General features: G+C 51.6%; 6 protein-coding genes across 6 annotated transcripts; all 6 read left to right on the forward strand.

Moving 5' to 3' along the window:
• Positions 1–218: 218 nt before the first annotated feature.
• On the forward strand, positions 219–3,861 carry NCS54_00749300 (FAD-binding PCMH-type domain-containing protein; the record flags this gene model as incomplete). Its single annotated transcript, XM_053152917.1, has 7 exons — positions 219–447; positions 563–1,020; positions 1,780–2,044; positions 2,310–2,419; positions 2,584–3,571; positions 3,625–3,689; positions 3,745–3,861. 7 exons carry the CDS (start codon positions 219–221, stop codon positions 3,859–3,861), a joined length of 2,232 nt encoding a protein of 743 aa, XP_053008892.1.
• A 1,258-nt stretch (positions 3,862–5,119) lies between these two features.
• NCS54_00749400 (Hypothetical protein) lies at positions 5,120–7,258 on the forward strand (the record flags this gene model as incomplete). Its single annotated transcript, XM_053152918.1, has 5 exons — positions 5,120–5,775; positions 5,877–5,931; positions 5,989–6,835; positions 6,893–7,080; positions 7,136–7,258. The coding sequence occupies 5 exons, from the start codon at positions 5,120–5,122 to the stop codon at positions 7,256–7,258; spliced, it is 1,869 nt and encodes a 622-aa protein (XP_053008893.1).
• Positions 7,259–7,515: 257 nt separating this feature from the next.
• On the forward strand, positions 7,516–8,641 carry NCS54_00749500 (Fe-ADH domain-containing protein; the record flags this gene model as incomplete). The annotated part of the gene is made up of 2 exons (XM_053152919.1): positions 7,516–8,041; positions 8,094–8,641. 2 exons carry the CDS (start codon positions 7,516–7,518, stop codon positions 8,639–8,641), a joined length of 1,074 nt encoding a protein of 357 aa, XP_053008894.1.
• Positions 8,642–9,206: 565 nt separating this feature from the next.
• On the forward strand, positions 9,207–13,188 carry NCS54_00749600 (Carboxylesterase; the record flags this gene model as incomplete). The annotated part of the gene is made up of 10 exons (XM_053152920.1): positions 9,207–9,379; positions 9,435–9,716; positions 9,781–9,956; positions 10,010–10,365; positions 10,421–10,981; positions 11,506–11,810; positions 11,867–11,914; positions 11,969–12,164; positions 12,221–12,562; positions 12,610–13,188. The coding sequence occupies 10 exons, from the start codon at positions 9,207–9,209 to the stop codon at positions 13,186–13,188; spliced, it is 3,018 nt and encodes a 1,005-aa protein (XP_053008895.1).
• A 682-nt stretch (positions 13,189–13,870) lies between these two features.
• On the forward strand, positions 13,871–15,586 carry NCS54_00749700 (Hypothetical protein; the record flags this gene model as incomplete). The annotated part of the gene is made up of 8 exons (XM_053152921.1): positions 13,871–13,873; positions 13,939–14,049; positions 14,127–14,390; positions 14,444–14,654; positions 14,844–14,857; positions 14,903–15,100; positions 15,158–15,295; positions 15,356–15,586. The coding sequence occupies 8 exons, from the start codon at positions 13,871–13,873 to the stop codon at positions 15,584–15,586; spliced, it is 1,170 nt and encodes a 389-aa protein (XP_053008896.1).
• A 4,545-nt stretch (positions 15,587–20,131) lies between these two features.
• Positions 20,132–21,741, forward strand: NCS54_00749800 (Homogentisate 1,2-dioxygenase; the record flags this gene model as incomplete). Its single annotated transcript, XM_053152922.1, has 4 exons — positions 20,132–20,428; positions 20,491–21,105; positions 21,162–21,217; positions 21,273–21,741. 4 exons carry the CDS (start codon positions 20,132–20,134, stop codon positions 21,739–21,741), a joined length of 1,437 nt encoding a protein of 478 aa, XP_053008897.1.
• Positions 21,742–21,824: the final 83 nt, after the last annotated feature.

Here is a 21,824-nt window from a genome sequence, read left to right on the forward strand (position 1 = left end):
TGAAGTACTTCTTCAATGACCCTCCCTCCCTCCCACATGGAGTACCGCATTGTCTCCGGACTTCAGGTCCCAGTTGCCCAACCCCACGCTCGGGTCTCCATTCCTACACGCTGTACGTAACTGCTGTCTGTCGCAGGCCGTTACATATAAGAAGTCTAGTTCTGATCTTTGATTCGTATCTAGATCAAGCCATTGAACGGGAGTCGTTGGAAGCAAAGATGACCATGGCGCCACTGGTCCAAGACTCACCGGCCACCTCTGTGGGCTTCATTGGCCTTGGTACCGTGGGAAAGCCAATGGTCATTAATCTCGCAAAGAAGTTGCTTAAAGGATCTCAAATTCATGTCTATGATATCGTCACGGCAGTCGTCGACGAGACAGTGGCTCTGTTCCCTGATTCGATCTGCAAATGTGCAACCGCCAAAGAAGTCGCCGAGACATGCGTAAGTACAAGATGAAGGATTCATAGTTTTTGTCATGCTAACCGGTTCATTACTACACGATGTGATATTCACTATGCTGCCCGAAGGCGCTCATGTCAGGTCTGCTTACCTTGATCCAGATTCAGGAATTCTCAGCGCATTTTCCACCTCCACGGCCAAACTCCTGATCGACTCTTCCACCATTGATACGAGCACCAATTTATATATCAAAGAGCAGGTGTTGAAGAAATCTCCACAAAGCTTGTTCTATGACGCTCCTGTCAGCGGCGGAGTGATCGGGGCCGTCGACGCTTCAATGGCATTCTTCCTCGGCTGCTCCGAGTCGGATCCTAATGTTTCTCGCTTGACTACACTCCTCTCCACTATGGGCGGCAAGGTAATCCCCTGTGGCGGACCATCTCTGGGCCTCTCAGCGAAGCTTTCAAACAACTATCTCTCTGGAGCCATTGCAATCGCCTGTTCCGAGGCAATGGATATGGGCACGCGTGCTGGCGTCGACGCCCATGTCCTAGCATCAGTCTTTGGCGCTGGAACGGCTCAAAACACCATCTGCGACAGGTTCAACCCCGTCCTGGGTGTATGTCCAAACCCAGATAGCCTGCCTGTGAACAGTAAGGGGAGTAGCCTATCTCATCAGGGCCTGTGTTCTGGCACTCGTAGCACGTCCCGCATGGATGATAGGCTCGACCTGGGACGCCGACGTGAAGGCCGGCAAAGATGCCACGGGTCTTTGGGACGTTTGGCCCGACCTCGAGAACTCGGCCGGCAAATTCGTGGCAACCAATGCGTGGCAAGGTCTGGGATAGTCCACCAGAGGCAAACACAGCATCCGTGTGGCAGTATGAGGCGGCGAGGACTTTGAGCAGTATGTCCTGGCCTTGCGGCGACGAGGGTCATGAGATGCGCTTCATTCGGTACGGCTCGCCGAACTTCTCGACGACAGCAGCTAGCATGGTTGTCGACGGCTCCGGAGGGTGCATTATTATTCACGCGGGTGCCTGCTAAGAGGTGAACGGTATGAAGAAACGATTGCCTGTGACGCCCCCGAGAACGGCGGTGATGACGAGCAAGGGTGCAGTTGCCTCAGTAGATGCTGACTACCATGACTGGAGCTAATCATTGCGCCCAGGGTGAACTCATGACATTACCCCAGAAAAGCCATCTCCATCAGACAGTCTGTGGAGGAGTGTGGGGTGTACCAGACTCTCCACACATTACACTAGACCATTCTCCTCCACATTCCGGCCAACCATCATACCATTGCTCCTCGCGGTAAGGCTACAAATACGCGGGATGGGATTTCTACCAGATCACTAACTACAACTTCTTTCTTCAGACTGGATCCGCAATCGAAAACCCAAGAATGACGACCCGCGCCCCCAAAGACACATACGCTCAGCCCGAGTATGAGGAGGCTCACTTGGCGACGTTTGCAGCCCCGAAAGGCTACCCTATCGAGTCTGTGCTGCCCCCCGACGTGAAGAGGGAAACTTTTGAACAGGCCCTGGCCGAGTTTGTCGACGCCGTTGGCAAAGATTATGTCTTCATCGGCGATGCTCTCTCTCACTACATCGATCCCTACGACATTTATATCGACGACAGTGAGAGAAGGAGGATGCCGAGCGCGGCTGTTTGGTAGGTACCCTTGTTGAAAAGTCGCACGCATCGAAACCTAGCAGCACTGACATGTTTCCGCGTCCAGTCCCTCTTCGCTCGAGGAAGCTAAGCAGGCTCTCAAGGTTGCCAACAAATACGGCATTCCGGTCTGGGCTTTTTCCAGAGGCAAGAACCTAGGGTGAGTCTTGTCCTCCTGTTCAATGGTTGAGCCTCAAGCTCCAGGCGCACATGCTAATGGCTTATCTATAGCTACGGGGGGCCGTCTGCGCGTCAACGGATCCATCGCCTTTGACCTTCATCGCATGAACCGAGTGCTCGAAGTCAGCGACGACTTCTCCTACGCCGTGGTAGAGCCAGGTGTGAGTTTCAAGGAGTTGGGTGATTATTGTGCCTTGCATGGCAAAAAGGTTTGGCCAAGCACTCCCTCTCTTGGATGGGGAAGTGTAACTGGTAATGTAAGCATCCATTCCAATCTTGTTGATAACCACGACCTCTGCGTGCTGACATGGGTCCCTTTTGGCAGACTCTGGACCGTGGTACTGGCTTCGGCTCTCATTCCGCCCATCACCAATCGGTTGCCGGGCTTGAGGTGCTGCTCCCTGATGGAGATGTCGTGCGTACGGGGCAATTCGGCATCACCCGCTCGCCCTCGGCCTTCCTGTCCAAATTCACTTTTGGTCCGTCGATTGAGGGTCTCTTCTTGCAGAGCAACTTGGGCATCGTCACCAAGCTCAGCATCTGGCTAACTCCACAACCACCTGCTTTCATGGAATGCACGATTGGCGTTCCAGCTTTTGAGGATATTGAGCCCCTGGTTGATGTCCTGGGACACCTCCGCCAGACCGGTGTTATTCCTAACCTCGTCTGGGTCATGAGCCTGCTTGAGCAGCTTTGCATGTTTGGAAGGAGGTCCGACTATTGGCAAGGCGAGGGCCCTATTCCTCCATGGAAGCTGGAAGAGATTCGCAAGGCGAAGGATATGAGCTACTGGCATGGCCGCTGGGGACTTTACGGTCCGAAGAGGATCATCCAAGCCCAGTTCGAAGAGATCAAGGAGATCGTGGCCAAGAGGGTTCCCCAGGCCACCCTCGTTGGCAACTTTTTCGAGGGCGAGAATGGAGAGCTCCTTGACAACAAGGCTATCCCAACCGACAATGGGAGTCTCTTGGTCGGTATCCCAAGCCTTTGGAGTCTTCCTTTGGTAGGCTGGGCATTGCCACGCGGTGGTGGAGGCAAGGCCGCCCACGGCGACTATGCCCCCATCATCCCTAACTCGGGCAAGATGGTTCTCGAGTGGATACGTGCCTGTAGACCTCACTATGAAGCAGCTGGAGTCGAGCCCATGGTGGACTTTTTCATGCACGAACGGCACGTAATCATGGTCAACATGTTCACCTTCAACCAGGAAGACCCCGATCATCGAAACAAGATACACAAGCTTTACCACAACTTCCACGCCGAGAGCAAGAAGCGAGGCTATGGCATGTACCGCGCACATGTCAACCACATGGGTAAGCAGAGCTTTCAAAGACAAGTGGCCTTGTTACTGACATTGGCAACTTAGATCTCATCGCGGGCTTGAGCGATTTCAACAATCACGCGTACAACCGCTTCATCGAGAAGCTCAAGGTAAGCGAGTTCCACAGTGATCTGCATGAAATGAAGACGTGGCTGACTCGTCCAGGACGCTGTCGACCCGAATGGTATCCTGGCACCTGGAAAATCCGGGATCTGGCCCGAAAGGTACCGGCATCTAAGGGAAGGTGGAGCAATTCTGGAGAAGCAGGCTAGTCATTTGTAGAGCATAAGTTTTATTAAAGCTTTGGTATATGCTTTAGTTATGTTATGACTGTATTATTTCTATTAAGCTGTGTTACGGCTTGGTTGCCCGTAGGAGCGATGGAAGCCGTAGGCAGCTGAAGCACCTTCTGTAGTTCATTGCTACAATAGCGATTATAGCCCAATCTTTTGCCCTGTGCCGTGACCGCTTAGATGCACCGTTGCAATAGGTAACTTACGTATCACTCCGTAGTTGGCGGGAAATATTATTACTGATCCCTCCGCCCTGAAGCCGTGATAATCACAGGGCAGCCCACCGGCCATTCCTCACTGGGAGTGGCGTCCCTTTCCCCACGTTTTTCACCTCCAAAAATCTGGGGTATTTCCAATGTCCACCACCACCCTGTCCCCCGTTTCCTTTCTATCCTCCTTATCTCTATCTCAAGATATATTCATCTGCCGTCAGCATGGCATCTGACGATCAAGATCCTACCAGCCATCGGCCTAGCCCGTCTCCTCGCCAGTACAAATGTGGCCACTGCCCCAAGGCCTTTACGCGCAGTGAGCACTGTATCTGACATGAACGGAGACATACACTCGAGAAACCATTTTCGTGTCGCTACTGTCGAAAAAGCTACTCGCGCAAGTAAGATTCCTATCTCCCCCTGTGCTTATTAACTTACATGGACTTGAGCTTACCTCTCTTGTTTTTTCTCTCCATCATCAGAGATCTCGTAACTCGCCACGAACGCACATTGCATGCCGACAAATGCACTCGGACGAATCCCCATGCTCCGCCAAAAGCCTTGGTCGCATCAGCTAACGAGGGGGACACGGTGCACTTTGCTCAGCATCCTACCATCCGTCGCGATTCATTGTTAGAACCCCTCTCGTCGCTCGACGAGAACGCTTGGATACCGCCATCATGCCACCCTATCGACCCTTTACCCCCAAGGCCTAGCCGCGTCGATGAGGACGTCGGAAGTCGCTTTGAATCCATCGGTGCGATGAATGGCCGGCAACCTGCTGCCCGTCACCACTCCATGCCAACACCACCCTCCCGGCGCACGTCGACTAGTGAACCAGTGTGCCGCACCCCCAGCGTCTCCCCCTCGGCGAGGTCTCATAACGGTTTGGCGATCGGCTCTCCAAACGGGCCGACTGCGCCTGATGTCGGCAGTGAGCCCTCAGACAATCAGAGTGTGAATGGGCAGGATTGCGAACCGCCATATCAAGTCCAGTACCCACGACACCAAGATCCACAGCAACAAGCCCCAGCAATGCCGGATCCTCCGGTTCTTCAAGACCCCGCAGAGGGCCAGCTCAGCCTGCCTCTGCTTGACTTTGGTCCTCTGCCTGATGACCTCTTCGACGTCGCGGATTTTGACCAAACCGAGATCCCTGACTGGATGGAGTTGTCTTGGACTGCAACACCTGTAATGGGTACGGCTGGAACCACCAGAGGGCCACATGCCACCTTGCCCTACGAAGCCCTACGTGTCCAAGATACGCATGGCTTCAGCCCTCGGGACCATCGGGCAAACGCGACACCCACGAATCTGCATGTACCCAAGGAAAGGAATGGCGGCTTGAACGAAGCATTCACCGCCGATGTGCATGTACGCGATTGGATCTGCCAAGATCTGGTGGAACGGCATGTCCCAGAACACAAGCTCGAGGAGATTCCCACTGAAAAACTCTGTCAGGGCTTCCTTTCAAGCTACATGGACTGTTTCCATGGCCACTTCCCTATAATTCACCGGCCAACTTTTACCTCTACAACAACTCCGAGTCCGCTGCTCCTCATCATGTGTAGTATCGGTGCATTGTATCGCCTCGATCGACGGAGAGCGAAAAGCTTGTACGATATCACTGTACGCTCCATCGAACAGGTACGTTATCCGCTGCGAATATCTGAAGGATTGGCTAACCTCGGGTACAGATGACCTCTGCAAGTCACAGTTCAGTGTCTCATGCCGACTACCCAATCTGGTTTGTGCAGACAAAACTGTTGTTGACCCTTTTTACCGTTCTAAGCGGTGACGACGAGCTGGTGTCTACTGCTATGGCCGAGAACGGATTTTATACCTTGGTACGTTGGGTTCCTATCCTCGTGTCAGGAGGCTTTGTCTCATCATAATGCTCCCAGGTGTACGAAACGATTCGCCAGTCTCTCAAAGATCAAGCCGCGGACCACAGAACGCTCTCATGGCCTGAATGGATCCAGCACGAGACCCGAAAAAGAACCTTGGGTGGAATCTTTATCGTCAGCACCCTCAATATGATCATCTACAATGTCAACCCCGGCCTTCATCCCGCCGAAGACCTGGACTTTGAGGCTTTTGACGATGAAAGCCACTGGAATGCCAGGACAGCAAGCGAGTGGCGTGAACTCCGAACCACCTGGCATCAACCAGAATATCTGACCATGCGGGAAATGCTCATGGACCTCGTTTCGGATGATTCTAGTCGTTTAAAGAACCGATCTCGAGTTTCTCCATTCTCGGCGTGGGTAATCACACACGCCTTTGTAGTCTATACGTGGCATCTATTTCAAGTGGCTCCGCCGACCTCGTCCGCGATTTTAGGTGCCAACGTTGCGTCTTTACTACTTCACTCGGCAATGCAGTCTCTCGCGAGATACCATGAGCTACTGGAAGAAAGTGCCGATACGAATCCAGAGGAATTGACTCACACGGTCAAGCCTTCGTTGATATCGAGCTGTCGGTCAATCCTCCCCCTTGCATACATCCGACTCTTCGGTTCCGCTATCCACCTCAATCGCCTGAGCTTGATATCTCGGGACTCAGGCTCGGTTGAAGCATCTGTGGCGGTGTTTGCATCGACGAAAATGATAAAGACGCCTTATCTGCTCGATGTTGTACGACGGCCGTTTGACGGTCTAAGAAGGACAGTCAAGATAGGACATTTGCTCATGCGCAAAACGGCAGCATTCCATTGGAGTGTTGAGCATGCCGTTGCGGCTTGGGACTGTGGTATGTGCTCAGAAGACAGCGTTGCATCGCACAAGAAGGCTGACTATTCCGTTATAGCTCTTTTTGTGACCAAATGGGTACATGCCGTAGAACTTGATGCCTTGAGCGACACCCTTGCCAGTCCCGCCGAGGCCCAGCTTCTGGAATCAATGAAGCAAGTGCTTGATGAGACAGAATGCAGTTTCAGGGAAGGGTTGTCTCTAGCTGCTGCACTGGCAAGACTATGGAGTTTGAGTCTCCAAGACGTAAGTGAAAACAGGCCCATGATATGTAATGCGAGCTGACAAGAGCAACAAATAGGTTTGGGTATGGGGTATTACTCCCCGGATGGGGACCATCCTGTCAAGCCTGGCTACCACGTACCAGCGAATCAATGATATGAACCGTCACCGCAGCTTTGCGGAGGGTGGTTTATCCCATTAAGAGTCTGTAATTGGCTATGGTTGAATAGGGAAGACTTGTCATTCTGGGGCTTTCTCCTCTCCCGAACCACACGCGGTTCGGATCTCAGAGTAGGAAGAATGCCCCTTGAGCACCCCACATGGAAATGCAGACAAGGAGTGTGGGGTACATGGCATCACTAGATAAGGGGCCTTCGGTCGATAGCGTTTGTTGACACCCAAATCATCTGAACAGCCAGAATCGATCAACTCCTGCAAGCCGAACCCGAACCAGTCAAGATGAGCACATTCGAGTACGTCGGCGGAGCATACCGCGTGCTATTTGGTAGAGGAACAATTCAACAGCTCCCCTCAGCGCTCGAAAAGCTGAATGCCAAGGCAGTCTTGATTCTTTCCACTCCACAGCAAGTGGATGAAGCAGGGCGGATCAAAAGTCTTATCGGGCAATCCGCAGTGGCCGTTTTCAGCGAGGCAACGATGCACACGCCGATTTCCGTGACCGAAAAGGCCGTCCGGGTAGCAAAGGAGAAGATGGTAGATAGCATCGTATCCATCGGCGGAGGAAGCACCATCGGTCTAGGCAAAGCCATCAGTGTACGAACCGGCCTGCCGCATCTCTGCGTCCCGACCACCTATGCCGGCAGCGAAATGACCCCGATCCTCGGGGAGACGGACCAGGGGCGCAAGGTTACAAGGCGTGACCCTCGGATCCTTCCCGAGAGTGTTGTCTACGACATTGACCTGACCCGTTCACTCCCGGTTCGACTTTCTGTCTATAGTGGCATTAATGCAATCGCCCACGCAGGTAGGCTCCCCTCACATGAGCTGCAGGAGACAACAGCTGATGCATCACAAAGTCGAGGCCCTCTACGCAAGCAACACAAACCCAATTATTGACCTGATGGCGGTCGAAGGAATCCGCAACCTCGCCAAGGCGCTGCCCGTGTTGCGAGAGGATGACCAGAACGACGATGCAAGGTATGAAGCTCTTTACGGGGCGTGGCTGTGTGGAATTTGCCTAGGAAGCGTCGACATGGGATTGCACCACAAGCTGTGCCACACTCTGGGCGGCACTTTCAATCTCCCGCATGCCGAAACGCACGTTACGGTCCTTCCACATGCCCTGGCGTTCAATGCTCCGGCCGTGCCGGGGCCAATGGCCAAGATCGCGTCGGCACTCCCGGACTCTGGGGGAGATGCCGTCAGGGGAATGACCAGTCTCTATCGGCGACTCAAGATTGACTCAAGCCTGAGGGGTTACGGCATGCCAGAGAGAGGGATCGACAAGACCGCTGACCTTGTAATGTCAAACCCGTACAAGAACCCGCGGCCACTTGAACGAAGGACTATCCGCGAGTTGATCCGACGTGCATGGGCGGGTGAGGATGCTGAATATTTTTTATGAAAGCCTCACTTGATTCGCGTGTAGGTCGATAGCATGACGATCACGCAAGTACATTGACGATTTTGTCTATTTAACTCGCCTCTTATATAAATAATTGCCTAAATTTGCCGTAGATATAAACTCTTTCCATGCTAGGCATCTCGTTTAGTGATCTGACTAACACAAGCTCCTCAATATGATTATCTCTACTGTCTACCCGCGCTCCATGGACACAACGGTGCCCTACCCTAGATGCACGGAAGTCAGCCTCTAATGTGGGGTTCCCTGAAACAGAGATCTTAACCTCACGATTCAAATGTGGGGTATCTCCACTCTCTTACCGTGCTAATCCTCATCGAATGTGGGGTAGTCCAGGGTTAGCAGGATGTGTGTAAGTGACGCATGCGAATGTGTATTTCCGTCGTGACCCCGTGTGTACCTTGCTGTAGAGCTGTGGAGGAGTACTTGCTCACACATATTAAGTAGCCTCTCAAGAGAGGAATGCCCATGGCCGCCAGAGTTACGCAAACCTCACTTCAGTTTCTCAACTTCTCATTTCTCCACGCTACTGCAAACGTGACACGCCATGGGTTCTGCGTCAGGAAGATACAATCACCCGGTAATCGGAAATGTCCAAGGCAACGAGGCAGACGGCGTTGTTCAGTTCCTCGGGGTTAAGTATGGCGTTTTGGACCATTGGTTTGACAACGCGAGGCTGCCATCCTATGATGGCAGTGGCCTCATTGCCATGAAGCACGGGTACGGACCTCAAGATCAACCTCTTGCAAACATGACACTGAAGCCATTACTATAGCCCACAAGCCATATCGGATCCTGCTGGCGTTGATGTTGAACACCTGATCATCCAGAAGGCTCTGCCCAAACCTGAGCCTCCTGGTTGTTCAGGAACGGAATGCCTCAATATGAACATTACTGTGCCACAGGAAGCGTCTCCCTCGAGCAAATTCCCGGTTATGGTCTTCATTCACGGAGGCGGCTTTTTTACGGGTGCCAACTGGTGGCCCCAGGTCGACACTAAGCAAATTGTCCGACTTTCCATCCAGCAAGGGCAACCCATCATTGCAATAAATATCAAGTAAGGCATCCTCCATACACCTTCCTCATTTCTTCATCCACTAACCGGCTTCGTCCACGCACAGCTATCGCCTTGGCATGCCTGGCTTCCTCACATCTCTAGAATTACGCGACGCAGGTTTTCAAAGCAACAACGGTCACCATGACCAACGGGTAGCCTTGCGATGGATCAAACAGTACATTTCTGGTTTCGGCGGTGATCCTGATCGTGTCACGGTCGCTGGTGAAAGTATCGGCGGACGTGGGTATCCGATCTTGACGTCTTTGACACTGACTGACGACATTCCTTAATAGTCTCTGCACTACGAGCTTTGAGTCCTGACGAGAAGCTAGCATGGCGTGTCGTTGTGTTGGCTGGTGCACCTCCTCTCATGACCCCACCCCCGCTTGAAACAGCTGAACTTCCGTATCAGCAAGTTCTCAAAGCTCTCGAGGTTGAGGGTGGCTCTCCAGCCAAGCGAATCCAGGCCCTGAAAGATGCATCCCCCGAGTATCTATCTGCAAAGATAGACAAGGGGATTATGTTCACCCCCTTGGTGGATGGCAAGCTTATACCATCCCAGCCAACATTTGACGCCATTCTCAACGGGAACCCACCATGGAAGAACACTTCCTGCGAGGCTGCCTTTGTCGGCTATGCCCCTCTCGACGTATGTGTAAATCATTCCTATAAAAGTTCGATTTTGGCTTACGAAGAATAACCAGGCCAGCGTCCTTGGAATCATGGGTCTGTTCCAAAGAAAACTGGGGATCGGAGCCGCATTCTCTGACCATGTGCGGTCGAATTTGCCGCACCAGTCCCAGGTGGCAGACAAATTGCTGGAAATCTACAAGATCAGTGACGAAAAAAGCGACGATGAAGCCTTGTTGAGTATCATCCAATTCGCCTCGGATATTGGGTACCGTGCAACAGCCCATGCGTTGGCCAAGACATTCCCAGGAGAGTCGTTCCTGTTGCAGTTCTCAGAGCCAAATCCGTGGGAAGGCCCTTTTAAAGGCCACACCACACACGTACTTGACATTGCATTTCTATTCCAGAACTACAACGACCATCTAGACAGTCAGCAAAGAGCCTCAGCTATACAGTTTGCCCACGACGTCATTCTGTTCATGCATGACCATGCGCCCTGGGACAACTTTCAGAAAATCGGAGGCATGGCCATTTACGAGAATGGGACCAAGAAGGTCGTGGAAGGTCGCGACACCATGACAGAAGAATATGCCAGTATACTTGAACTAGGGGACATAGTTGGACTGGATTTCTTGGTAAAGTTGGTGGAAGGATTCATGTTTAGGACAGAGTCTTGAGTCTTTCCGTTAGAGCAATGAACTCTCCGTTGCCCGTTTTCGTCGCGGAGGATCCTGATTGTTCAAATCTGGCTTGGCAGCCACGGCGCCATTGCCCTACAGACTTTTACTAAAGAGCTCTGAGAAAGATGCGAAGAAGACACTACTGAGCTCGTGGAGAATTCCCAAGCTATGTGGGGTTTGTTTTCGCACGAGGGGAGGGGAATGAGGGAGGGGGCAGGGAAGTCCGATTCCACTCATTAGTCGAGATAAATATAACAATCTCCTAACTGCTCCATTACCCTCAATTGTTTTCACTCTCGCTCTCCTTCCTTACCTTCTCCCTATCCAGTGGATTTTGAATGACAGGCTCCGTCTAACCCAAATTCTGCAACAATGCCTGTTCCACTTCATCACAAGGATTTACAGTGTACGTTTTCGGGAGTTGAACTCGAATCTCTGGTTCACTTTCGAGGGATTCCGTATGGCACAATCCCACACAGATTCGGTCTACCGTCTGCACCAACAAACCTGTCGGACACGATCAACTGTACTCAATATGGGTTGGTCGATTCTTGTGGCCTGATATCAACGAGCTGGCGGCGCTAACTCTGATTCTGATGACTCAAAGCCCTCGATGCCCACAGGTCCCTGTTGATGTCGGTCATTTACTTCGTATCCCTTCTGATGTCAAGCTCCCGATAGAGCCTGAAGATGAATTCAACTGTCTCAACCTGGACATCGTGGCGCCCAAGGATTTTGCATCGCAGCAGCATAGACTGCCCGTCATGGTGTGGATTCATGGCATGTCATAACCCCCATTGACAACCGGAATGTGAATGAAGGCTGACATTAGTTCTGAAGGGGGATCTCAAGCCGTCACCTTTGGAAGCGCTGCATCAGGGCTCTGTGGTTTGTTGCAAAGCATCCCAACCCTGTGTAAGCTAATTGCAGGTTCGCTAACAGCAAACGTAAAGATTTTTCTGCCATCGTCAAGGACTCTTTGAAGCTAGGTAAACCGATTTTGGCTGTGTTTGTTCAATACCGACTCAACATCTTTGGGTTTGGCGATGAGACGAGCGAAGGGAATCTGGGCTTACGCGATCAAGCCCTGGCGCTCGATTGGGTGCGGTGTAACATCTCGGGCTTTGGTGGTGACCCTGTGAGCTATGTTGGACACCATCTAGAGGCCCATGACTACTAACGCTGCGCTTGTAGGACGCAATAACTCTGGCAGGTGAAAGTGCCGGAGCTGTGTATAGTCACGCTCATCTTGTGTGTCACGCACCTGCGAAGCAGTTCGTGCTGTCGTCAGGCTCATTGCATTTGTCGCCTCCCCAGCCAGTGGAGAAAGCTCAATCTGTTCGTCAAGCATTGAACCGACATCTCCGTAGCCTTGGAGACTTTGACTTGCGGACCGCTCCTGTCGAGGTCATGATTGAGGCTATAAAGGTGTCCGGGATTCAGTCCTGGTTTCTGGTGGCCGATGATGTACTTCAAGACTGGAAGCAAAGCACAGGTAGTTCAGAGAGACTCCTTCTCAGCGATGTCCGGAGTGAGGTGAGTAACTTGGCCCATTACTCTGTAAGTTGGCTAACCTCGGTAAGTCCATCATCTGGAGAGAAGGTATATGGACAACAAGCATCGACCGCATCGACAACGCGTTCGATTTGGCGAGTGAATACAGCAGTGAGCTGAAGAGTCTTTACAATATCCGCGCTGATAGGCCATCCTCATGCAGAATCGGGGCCTTGGATTTCATCAACGACTACAAATTCGTTCTCCCAGTGGAAAAGATGACGAAGCAATGGCGTCAAGCACAGAAGCCCGTCTTTCGATGTCTGGTGGATGAGGAGAACCCTTGGCAGTCGTCAAATGGAGCTCATCATGGGATCGACCTGGTTTTTCTGTTCGGAGGATTTGATTCGGGCCTCCCGGACGGAGCAAGGCGGACAGGGGAACACATGCGCAAAGCGTGGATCGACTTCATCTCCCAACAGGATCCTTGGCCGGCAGAGTCATATGCAGCTTTCGGCCCATTCGGCATGTGCCATTCACTTGATGATAAGGACCTGGGCTCGCGAAGAAGAATGCGTCAAGTGGCTTTTCTCAGCCAGCAGGACACGACTGGGTTGGACAGGGCGTTTGCCGCGCTGGCCACAGGCAACATCAGCCTCCTCAATTAGATGGCTGTATCTCTAGATGGTGTCTCTATTAGTCCCCGAGACCTGAAGTAGAAAATTGAAGCAGATGAGAGTCCGGAGCTGTGTGCCCCTACCTCGAGGCATACCCCGTATCTGTAATTATGAAGCTACCTTGCTCCTGCGGCCTGGCAGGCCACCCCAAGACACGGTGCATGATGGAGGACTTAGAAAAATCCTTGATGTACCTTAGCCAGTAGCATTAGACCGCTTCACTCCACGTGAAGGTGGTCACACGGTTGACAGTCTCTGGGGAAACTCCTACTCTTAGCTGGTATACTCTATACCTATCACGGCGTTTGGGTTCGTAATTGCGGGGAACCCCACATCTGGATCGAGCTTGATATGTGAACAAGGCTCCCTGACGGCCAGTTGATAATTGACCTGGATGACCAGCAAGCCCATCCAGCTGTCCAGCCCAGCCACACAACTGTTCCCAGCTGCTGAACCGCAAAGATGATTACCGAACCTATTACACTGCCTCTTTTGGCTATGATTGCCGTTGGGACTCTGCTTTTTATGACTTTGCGATGTTTAGTATCTCCTTTCTTTTCGCCTCTACGACATCTCCCCGGACCATTGGCCGCAAGGTTTTCTCGATATTGGTACATGAAGCGTGTATCTGAGGGAAGTTTCCACAAACTGAATATTCAACTTCACCGACAACATGGTATGTGTGAAGATGAGCTCAGCGGTGCAAAGGCCGGCCAGTGGGAGAGATAAGACGAGCGACAGCTAACAACGCCAAACGAAGGCCCAATCGTAAGAATCGCGCCGAATCAGTTCAGCATCGACGACCCAGAAGCGACAAAGGCCATTTACGGCCTTGCCAAGGGATTTGTAAAGGTAAGAGAAGACGTTATCAAACGGCTGGAATGCTTTGCCCTCTCGCATCAAGTCCAATGCTAACCATTCCGCTCAAGTCAGAATGGTACAAGGCATCCGGCGACCCTTTCGCATCACATACGGATTTGTTTACCGACCCGAACCCCACGCGGCATGCCTCAAACCGAAGGCTAGTGGCAAACTTGTACTCGGCGACATCCCTGCGGAATATGGAGGGTGATGTTGACGAATGTATCGATATGCTCGTCACGCGCCTTAATCAACTTGCCGCGTCTAGGCAACCGTTCGACTTGCAGTTCTGGATGCAAAGCTGTGCATTTGATGTCATTGGGCAGATCACGGTGAGTGTTTGGAAACTTCAGCACCTGGTGGCCTTCTGCTGACGGTAGTCAAGTTGGGGAAGAGATTCAGCATACTCGATGAGGGTGCCGACAAAGACGACATCTTTGGCAATCTACATGAGTATCTCAAGTACTGTGCCGTGATTGGGGTTTACAACGAGCTCCACAGATTTCTGTTCTGGCTGATGACCAAGTTTCCAACTAAGGGTCTGACTCGCATAGGAACATTCACCGTGGAGCAAATCGAAATATCACGAAACCGTCGTAAGAGCGATCCTGATTCAAAGACCAGGATGGATTTCTTGTCTAGGACCATGGGGCTGCACGAAGACAACCCTGCCAAGTTCCCACTTGATGCGGTTTAGTCAACGTGCCTCGTCAACATCGGAGCAGGGTCTGATACGACGTCGATTTCTCTATGTTCTATTCTGTACAACCTGATGACTCATCCAGATGCCCTCCAAAAGGTATGTTCCCGTCGGCCCAGCTGATCTTGACTAACCTAATCATAGCTGCGAGACGAGATTGATCAGAAGCTGCAGGAACTTGGTGACGCAACTCAAATCCCTTTCAAGGACACACAAGCGATGCCGTATCTTCAAGCATGCATCAAAGAAGGCTTGAGGCTCCACCCAGCTACTGGCCTCCCCCTTGCGAGAGTCGTTCCTCAAGGCGGTGCTACCATTAGCGGCACTTACTTCCCCCAGGGTGTACGTACTCCTGGATACCCCGCAGGCTTGGAATATAAATCGCTGACTGCGGAGTAGACTGTCGTTGGCACCAATACTTGGGTGGCGCATAGAAATCCCCAAGTGTTTGGAGAGGACGTGGAGGCTTTCCGGCCAGAGCGATGGCTGGACTCGGACAAGCAGAGGCTTTCAGCAATGGAGTCATGCTGGATGCCCGTGAGTGTTCTCCCTAACACGAAAAAGCATGACAGGATGGAAAACTGACTGTTGATTCAGTTCGGAGCTGGATCTCGCACCTGCATTGGCAAGAACATTAGCTTGTTGGAGATGAACAAGCTGGTCCCTGTGCTCGTCAGGGAGTTTGACTTTGTGGCCTACGATCCTATTGAGGTTACTCACGAGGATTATTGGTTGGTTGAGCAACGAAACATGATGTGCAAGGTATCTCGCAGAGGTCCGCGTGAGATGGACATTATCACCACCATGGTGAACAATACATCAACATAGACACTACATTGATAGGAAACAATGTCTGAATTTATCATGAATACATCGCGCTGACGTTGATGCCAGTCACTACATTGGCCTTGAATTATCTTGTCCACTATGCTAGAACCCAATACAAATAGGGTGTGGAAATCAGATATAGCCGCCGCAACTCAAACGTAGTCCAAGTGAGTCTCTGTGGGAGGCAAACCCATTGTATCCAGTTCCATGTCTCCCAGCACCACGGGTACACCCACCAGCAATTAGTTTCATAATCTGTGGAGGGATCTATCTCCTGTGGTGACTTGGATCGAATGCGGGGTGTCTGACGGGTGCACCCCACATTTGCAAGTTAGCCAGCTTGAGGACCTTGCCTCTTTGTGGGGAGAATGAACCCATTCCCCTGGTTAATCCCGCCCATGGCTGAGAACTCCCCTTCCATCGTTGGGGAGACTTACCGCCCCAAGCTTTTCCGCGTTGTTCATACTCAAATCTTTAGAGAGAGCCTCATCTTGTATCAGTAAGACGTGCCTCTGAGAAAACACTCGCGTGTGACCGCCTGGCTTCGACCTAATGGATAGTGAAGAGAACAAGCAGAGAAGGGGCAGGGACTCAAAGCCCTCGGCAAGTCGTCGAAGAAAGGCACCCCGAGCCTGTGCTAGATGCCGCAAGAGAAAGACTCGATGCGACGTTTCCTTCGGATGCGTGCCGTGTTCGAGTTGTAAGATGAAGGAATGGGACTGTGTTGTTGCGGACTTTGCACCGCCTGGAGACGGGTGAGTGAGTCTGGACAAGGGTCCCTTCGAATCTGTCCTAACCCAGATCATGGCGCAGTTGCCAAAACAGGAAACAGGACAATGCCAGCCGGCGAGTTTCAGGACAGACCATCCGGCAGCTTTCACCACCGCCCCAAGCCGTCGAGAGCATCTTTCACACGCCGGTATCACAGGGTACGCCAGATGAACTTGCATCACGCACTGCATCCTCGCGCAGTCCTGAGTTGGAGGGGCCATGCTCAGTACACTACACGTCTTATGAGTTTCTCGAGGTGAGTAACAGGGCCAGTCTACGAGTTGAAGACGTCACATACCTTGCATCCCAAGGGTGCTTCAACCTGCCCAGTCAACCAGCTCTAGACATCATTGTTCGACAATACTTCCGCCTGGTCCACCCATTATTTCCTCTTCTCGATGAGGTCGAGTTCTGCGAGATACTCCAGGGCGGAGTGGTACCAAGTCCATCGGCACCCAAGATTTCGTTGCTGCTTTTTCAGTCTTTCCTGTTTGCGTCGTGCGATGTAAGTCAAATACTACTTTGATCAGCAAGGCTCAAACCACTGACGAGAGATTTCCAAGTCTACCCCCCTCGAAACCATTCAAAGCATGGGCTTCGTAGACTGTAAGCAGGCCAGGTCTTGTTTCTACAGAAAAGCCAAGGTACGTTTCTCAATGTTACTCTACTGTTCTGTGGCACAAATCAACCCTCTCTTAGCTGCTATACGATCTCGACGCCGAGACGTCCTCACTAAACCTTTCACAAGCGGCCCTCCTGCTATCTCGCGGCTCACTATCTTTGACTTTGGTTCCAACTCAAATGGACTCGGTCTGGCTGGCAATTGCCATTACACATGCAGAAATTGTGGGCGCACACCGATATGAATCGTCACCGCCGATGCATCACTCTAATGGGAATACACTGAAACGACTTTGGTGGTGCTGCATCATCCAAGACAGGCTGGCCTCGTTATGTTTTGGTCGACGAATGCAAATTGATGGCGCACGTTTCGACGTGAGCTCTCATCGGCCGTTGGGAGTAGCTGACCTAAGGGATGAAATTCACCATAGCCAAGCTTTCAACGCAACCTTGAAACGTCACTTGATCGGGCTGCTGGAAAGATTTCTTCATCTCTGCCTAGTGCTGAGCACTGTCTCCCACCTTGCATGTGTACAGGTTCAGCCGCTGCCTGACGATTTCAACAAGACTCTGGCGGAAATCGTTGCTGTCAAGAGTCAACTCCGAGAATGGTACAAAGGCATTTCTCAAAGTCTGCCGCATCTCATCAATCCCCAAGGGGGCTCACCACTCATAAAGGACGAGGGGGACTTTTCAATTATCCAGTTGTACTTCAACACAGTAATCATTTACTACTGGTAAGTTCAGCCATCTTCAACATCTACTATGTCGAGTCACTAACTTTATAGTTCTGCTTGGCTTCTTTTATGTCATTACGAGAGGTTATGTCTTGTGACTCAGTGCAACTCTGCTCATCATCCACTATCCGTCTATTATACGGCAACAACCCGAAACCAGCGGGAGATTGAGGAAGCAACCCTGGCTCTAACGAAATGCTTTGAGAGGCTGGCTCAGCTAGGCCCGGAACAAGTTCTTCCTTGTACCGTCATCCTATGCGCTGCGATACCCTTGACGCTGCATGCTCTGGACTGCCAAATGTCCACGACCGCCAGTCATTATCAGCTGCAAGGCTCGGATCAAGAGTTCCTACGACAGAATTTGAGCCTGAACTGCCTAGTTCAAATCTTGAAAGCTCATTATTCACGGTATGATGCCATTGATCTCATCATCAGCATCTTGCGACACGAACTTGGCAATGAAAGGCTGGAGGACTTCTCCACGGCCACGAACGAGTTGGTCAGTGATTCCTTCCAATGGAAGAGTCTCTTGAACTTGGCCCCAAAGATCTATCTTCGATTGGTCTATTCGACAAGTTTATCTCTGAGCCAATCTCGAGTGGCAAAAGATTCAGATTTGCCCCGTACTCTACGGAATGCCGTTCATTCTCGATCCGGCGCTGCGGCAGCCCCTTACCTGAGTCACGGCAGCGATTGGAGTTTCGATGCGGAGTTGGGCATAGATGTTTCGCTGGCATTTCTTCCATCCGATATGCTTTTTCACGCTGGCTCCATTTGACCATTGGCGGGTAAATTCTGGAAAGTGGCATGTGAACCTACCATTGCAGGATATAATGCAGCTGTAGCAGGAAGCCGGACGGCTAGAATCCTGGAGTTCAACAGCATAACTCGTGGTATATATATCAATAGACCGTTTTTAAGACATTCAAGGGGCAGCCTCACTGTCTGAATTAAAAATGCAGACAAAATGCACGATTGTGTAGATAAATGTGTTAGGACTAGAATGCGATGAGGACTGTTAATCACATGGTGCCTGGGTTGCGAGGTGCGCACGTAGGAAGTCTCCGGGACAAACAAGAACAGAAGAAGTAGCTGGAATCCAACGCAGGCGGCGAGGATGTGGAAAAGATAATGCCAACCCAGGCTTAAAGTGATCCTGCCGGCAACAACCGAGCTGAGATTCGACACGCAGTTCAGCGTAAACGCCATGACCATGGTCCAAAGGCCGCGCTCATGGACAAAGAAAAGATCCCCGATACTGGTAAACACGAGCGACTCGTACGAAGCGAGAGAAAAACCTTGGGCGATGCGACTGGCGAGGAGGGTGTTGTAGGTCGTACTGGCGGATCCGATGATGGTACCGATGAGACAGGCCAGAGAGGAAAAGAAGAAGATAAGGCTTTTGCCGTACTTTCTCGACAGAGCCGATACAGCGGGACCTGATGCACCTGCGACCAGGAGCTGATACCCAGAGAGGATGGTTTTGTCTCCAATCGGTCTATTGAACTGAACGGCGAGGACAGCGAGACTTGCATTGAGCAACGGTCCTGTGCAGCTAGCGCATAGACAGGAACCAAGGACTAAGATTAAGGAGGTGACGCATTTCTTCCATTGCGGCCAGTTCAAGGGATCGTTTGGGTCGTCAGAAGGTTGCGGGGTGAGAATGATGTCCCTATATTTGCCAGTGCCACGCTTCAGTGTTCGGTCGGCGTGGATTCGTTCGGCCTCTTCGGCCCCGAGAACAACAGTTCCAGGCACACTGCCCGTAGGGTGATGGGGTTCAAGAATGCCGAGACCCATGGTGTCGATGATATGGGGTTGAATGAGACTAACAGTAGCTTGACTGATTCCTGCAGTGATCTCTGGGAGGTCAAGCTACGAGGTAGGGAAAAGGATCGTCACTCTATAAATCAGGCATGCATTTATACACATCCAGGACCTGCACAATACGTTTTAATTCCAGCTTTGATTATCTTACCGTCTCCAATGGCACCGAGGTGACAACCTGCTGTCACATCTACAAGGGCCTAGGCTTAACTAATTTTTGGGGTACGCAAACCCGCTATCGTTAGGAAGAAGAACATTGGCACTAATCCTTTGGGCTTGCTCTTTTGGAGTCGAGGTGTATACCGGGTAAGATTATAACTATTCAAGAGTCGGTGAGGTTGTCATGAAAGATCACTTCGAAGCGAGGCCCTGAGTTTGTCACCCCGCATTACTCCACTTCCCAGATCATGCCATGATATCTGATAACTACCCCACAACCACCAGCACCTGAAGCCCAGATGTGGGGGACGATCAATGTAATATTAAACCTGCCATGACCGAGCTACTAAACGCTTAAAGCTATGCATTACACAGAAAGCACTTTAGCTTGCACAGCCAACTAGCACTCTCGCGTTTATGCTCAAATACGATGGCTACCCAGGACTTCCAAAAAATCTTCCACTGGGCAGAAACCCAGAAGAACGGTTCTATCCCCTCTTTCGAGACCCGGCCAAACGATCCATACCAGTACCAGCCCGGCTTCAATAATAGCTTTGAGTCAGAGGCTGTCCCCGGTACTATCCCGAAGGGCCAGAACAGCCCTCGTGCTATCCGTTTCGGACTGTACGCTGAGCAAATCACCGCCTCGGCCTTTGTCGCCCCACGCCACGTCAACAAGAAGGCCTGGCTATACCGTGCCCGTCCTGCTGTTGCACACCAGGGATTTGTTAGTAGCTCTGCATAAAGAAGTGCTGTTGGTCGTGACTGACTTTTGTTCTCATCGTGCAGACCAACCTGCCTGACAACCCTGATACAGAGTCTAATTTCCTTCCCACCAATCCGAGGGTACATGTTTCTCCTACCCAGTTGGCCTGGAATCCATTCGAAATCCCCAACAGTCAGGACCATGACTTTGTCGATGGCTTGAAGACGATTGCTGGGTCAGGAGATCCAACGCTCCGCGAAGGTCTCGCCACTCATGTCTTTTTATGCAATAAGAGCATGGAAAAGAGAGCCTTTGTCAACTCGGACGGCGATTTCCTCATCGTGCCTCAGCAAGGGGCCCTAGATATCCAGACCGAGTTTGGCTTCTTATACGTCCAGCCCGGTGAGATCTGCATTATCCAACGCGGTCAGAGGTTCAAGGTCAAGGTCGAAGGGCCAACCCGAGGCTATATCCTCGAGATTTGGGGCTCCAACTTTGAACTGCCCGAGCTGGGCCCGCTTGGTGCTAATGGGCTTGCTAATGCTCGGGACTTCCTTCACCCCGTTGCCGCCTATGAGGTCACTGAGAACGACCCCTGGGAAATCACCTATAAACTGGGAGGGAAGTTCTTCCAGAGCAAGCAGCGCCACTGCCCGTTCGACGTTATCGCCTGGTCTGGGAACTATGTGCCGTACAAGGTAGGCGTTTGAATCCTTGGTCATCAGCGTGGCGCGGTATGCTGACATGTATACAGTACGACCTCACCAAGTTTGTCAATGTTGGGTCAATCTCAGTTGACCATATCGACCCGTAAGCCCCTCTCCATTGCCATGTTGACTATGGCTATGATATACTGATAAGTTAGCTCGATTTTCTGTGTCTTGACGGCCAGGTCGAGGGATCCGACCGCCCCGTTGGCCGACTTTCTCATCTTCTCCCCCCGCTGGGATGTTGCGTCACACACCTACAGGCCGCCATATTACCACCGCAACTGTGCCTCTGAGCTGATGGGTCTTATCTACGGCGATTATGATGGCCGATCGGACGAATTCCGTCCGGGGAGCGTCTCATTTGAGTGTGGATTTGTCCCTCATGGCGTCGCCTACGAGCAGTTTGCGGCTGCGTCCAAGGAAGACCCCCCGGTCATGAAGATCTCGGAAGGCTCAGTTGCCTTCATGTTCGAGAGTAGTCGTGCCTTTACCATCACTGACTACGCGTGGAAGAGCGACCAAAAACACGAGCATGACCCGAAAATGTGGGACGATCTGGTCGACAATTTCTCCAAGCACAAGATCGAGGTGGACCAGATTCTGGCTGGAAAGGGTGCTAAATAAGCGTCTCATGTACCAGGTAGAATTCTTCTCATTCATGACGCCCCCAATAGAGGCCACTAGCCACAATGACAAAAGAGTTACTT

Source organism: Fusarium falciforme, chromosome 5, assembly GCF_026873545.1.
Source record: "Fusarium falciforme chromosome 5, complete sequence".
Lineage (NCBI taxonomy): Eukaryota > Fungi > Ascomycota > Sordariomycetes > Hypocreales > Nectriaceae > Fusarium > Fusarium falciforme.